Here is a 3,705-nt window from a genome sequence, read left to right on the forward strand (position 1 = left end):
ACATTTTGGTCCATTACTAACACATTCAATATGTGTGATGAACGATTTGGTCCATTACTAACACATTCAATATGTGTGATGAACGATTTGGCCCATTACTAACACATTCAATATGTTTTGAACGATTTGATCCATTACTAACACCTTCAATATGTGTTGAAAATTTTGGTCCATTACTAACACATTCAATACGTGTGATGAACGATTTGGTCCATTACTAACACATTCCATATGTGTTGAACGTTTTCATTTTTCATCATGTATTTCAATATCTAGCCCTATCGTTTCCGAAGATATACTTCTGAACAATTTACCTAATTTACCCGAGCCAGTATACATTTCGGAATTGTACTATTATTTGCTGCAATGGAACACTTGCAATCTACTTTTAAAAGTTTCTTCACGAAACTGAAAAAAAAAGGAACCCCTCAAAGTATATCGAAAATACAAGATTAATATGTCATTTTAGAATAAAAATGTCAGTTGCTGATAACAGTATAATTTTTAGGGTGAAACTGCATCGCTTTGAATTATTTTTATTGTAATTACTTTGAAAAACAGTTACAGTACCAAATGCAGCAGGTTAGAACAATAGGAGAGAGACAACGGGTTTGTTGCTGATAGGTCAGTAGACGGATTTGATAACATCCATTGTGACTCACAGTGAGCAGCCAAGCGTTAGCTCATCGGATCTTCACTAACCGACACTAGGTGTTGTCCTGAATTACTAAATTTAGCGATCCTAGCGGAAATAGGTCTGTAGTGAATATTTTTTAAATTATGAGCCAAATAACCTTCCCTCCTCTAAACATCAACAACAAAAAAAGTGTGCGGGAAACTGGAACACTGAACAGGGAAGAGTGACGTACTTTCTCATGTTGGTTAGGCACCATATTAATTAAATTCTTTGAAAAATCACTAGTTCAGTTAGCCACCACCGGTAACATCACCGTCAGCATGCCGTTCCGAGTGCAACTGTTGGTTATTGTGTTGAACGTCGTACTTTGTGTATCGCAGCGACCTCCGCCGATGTTTGATCCCGTGTCTGGTTTCGGAGATCCTAGGGTGTATAATCTCCTTGTCTGTGGTTTGTATGAAGTTCAAAACATTTTAATTATTGAAAGTGTAGGCTATAATTTAGATAAGCAAAGCACGACTGTCTAATATCAAGTTAGTATAAGACAAAAGTCCAACTTAACCTTTGATTCTTGAGAATGGAAGCACATTATGTCAAAATAATAGTAAATAGGGTTTATATTTAACATTAAACCTTTGAGTCTTTTATCTTTATACTTGCATATAAACCCTATACGCTTGGCTATAAATCATACCTGACCAATGTTCTGTAGAAATATGTAGTATGTTCCTGCCAACATAAAACACTTTGTTATACTTATAAATCGTTGTTTACCAATTTTATAATAACACCTTTTATTGTTATACCTGTTTATATTTGGAAGCTGTGAACTAGAAATCAAACAAATGAACATGCATACTTAGAAACTGTGTTCAGTATTACCGCCGGATATCTTACGAGACACATGAGCTAAAGAGCTAAGTCAAATACCAGAGGGAAGGTAAATAGTTGTCAGCACTCGCCACCTATGCGCATGCTCTTAATCGAATAGCGGGATTAACTGTCACGGTTATAACTCTCCCACAGCCAAAAGTGTGGATCGTACTACCGCATATCCCAGCTCGAACGTTGAACCTTTCGCTCTACAGCCCGTCACGCTAACAACCTGGTCACTCTATAATAAGGAATGACGCGTTTCGCTATTGTTCACCAGCAAGATAATTTATCAGTTGTTAACCAGTGACATAACGTATCAGTTGCTAACCAATAAGATAATTTATATATTGAAACAAATAACATAATTTATATATTGTAACAAGTAACATAATTTATATGTATTGTTAATCAGGAAGATAATTTAACTATTGTTACTCAGGAAGATAATTTCATTAACCAGTAAACTAACTTATTTATTGTTGACTAGTAAGACAAATTATATTTTATTAACCAGTAGGATAGTTTATATATTGTTAACCAATAAGATAATTTATCTATTGTTAACCAGTAAGATAGTTTATTTATTGTTTACCAGTAAGATAACTGGTTCAAAAGTAATCAAATGTAATTAGTTTTGTATATACATGTTACAATAAATATTTACACGCATTACAAGACGTTAATAATTCATAATTCTAAGGCAGGAAGCACTAGAGAAAAACTGCATGAAATTTTAATAACTAGTAAAAGTTTGCACACAATTACGTATCTGCTGTGTTCCTACCTCAAGTATCGAACCCCTAAGTTTAGTGTAATAAGCCCATACGCTTACTGCAGAGCCGCCAGGGGTCTTTACACAAAGGTTTGTTTGTTATGTATTTCGCGTAAAGCTACACGCTCTAGCCGTCCCTAATTTAGCGATGTAAGACTAGAGGGAAGGCAGCTAGTTATCATCACCCACCGCCAACTCTTGGGCTACTCTTTTACCAACTGTCACTTTTCCTAGATAGTATCACCACAATCATATGGACTTGCTGAATTTCTTTGTGAAAGATGTTAATGCTATGTATTGGATAAAATGACGTTATAACAAACCGATACCATCTCTGAGCCATTCATGTTTAAAATTAATATGTGGGTGTTACCAAAATCCGATGTGCTGATTGAGAAATTACTGCTCTGAATTTAGGCTTAGCATCACCACAACCTAAGTTTCAAGTTGGAAATTCACACTACGAGCTTCACAGGTTGTAAGTCATCACTTTTATTTGTGTAAAAAATCATATTTGTGCATTTATTGTTGAAAAGTGAATTGATTAAAAAATCCTTGTTCTGAGCTACGACCCTGTCGAAGCTGGGAGTATTTCTTTAACAGTAAAAACAACCTAAGGACTAACAGGCATTACAGGGGATAGCCCTTGTAATAATATATATAGTAAGACTAGAAAGATTTCCAGAATCCTCCGTATGAAATTCCCTTAGTGATATAAAGAATAAGCATTTAGAAAAAGCTTTTCAGTTTAATCTTGTTAATCTTGCAGATCTAAATCTAAGTAAAGAAGCACGTTCAGCTAGAGACCAGTGTTTCCAAGACACGAAACCAGAAACAGTAAGTAAATATTTAGTTTATAAGAAACCTAGAAAAGAAATATAACAACTGTTAGATGATAACTCCCATCTTAAGAAAGCTCAAATATGTATTGTAGTTACTATTTAGTGTTATTATTTAAACACTCTTGCTCTCTCTCTTCTATAATAAGAACAAAGTATGGAATGTCACACATTGTTACGTCTGGAACACAAATTAATGTCAGACCTAACTAGAAATCTTTCATGTGGTGAGTGGAACTAATCAAACATTACAAGAAACTTTTGACGTCTAAATCAAAAATTTAGACTAATCAAATCTTACTAAACATCTTTAATGTGGTGAGTGAAACTAATCAAACCTTTGATGTGGTGAGTGGAACTAATCAGACCTTACTAGAAACGTTTGGATGTGGTGAGTGGAACTAATCATACCTTACTAGAAACGTTTAATGTGGTGAGTGGAACTAATCATACCTTACTAGAAACGTTTAATGTGGTGAGTGGAACTAATCATACCTTACTAGAAACGTTTAATGTGGTGAGTGGAACTAATCATTCCTTACTAGAAACTATTTAATGTGGTGAGTGGAACTAATCATTCC

General features: G+C 34.5%; 1 protein-coding gene across 9 annotated transcripts in view; it reads left to right on the forward strand.

The window, feature by feature from the left end:
• Nucleotides 1-3,705, forward strand: part of LOC111087939 (heterogeneous nuclear ribonucleoprotein 1-like) — a 64,392-nt gene that overhangs the window by 48,992 nt on the left and 11,695 nt on the right. For 8 of the 9 annotated variants that reach the window (XM_022396419.1, XM_022396416.1, XM_022396418.1 and 5 more), the window contains one exon: nt 3,055-3,122. In XM_022396419.1, coding sequence (XP_022252127.1) covers nt 3,055-3,122 — 68 coding nt within the window. Of the gene's footprint in view, nt 1-818; nt 1,088-3,054; nt 3,123-3,705 lie in introns of those variants that run through there. The other variant, XM_022396413.1, reaches the window with a different exon arrangement.

This window comes from Limulus polyphemus, unplaced genomic scaffold, assembly GCF_000517525.1.
Source record: "Limulus polyphemus unplaced genomic scaffold, Limulus_polyphemus-2.1.2 Scaffold2878, whole genome shotgun sequence".
Lineage (NCBI taxonomy): Eukaryota > Metazoa > Arthropoda > Merostomata > Xiphosura > Limulidae > Limulus > Limulus polyphemus.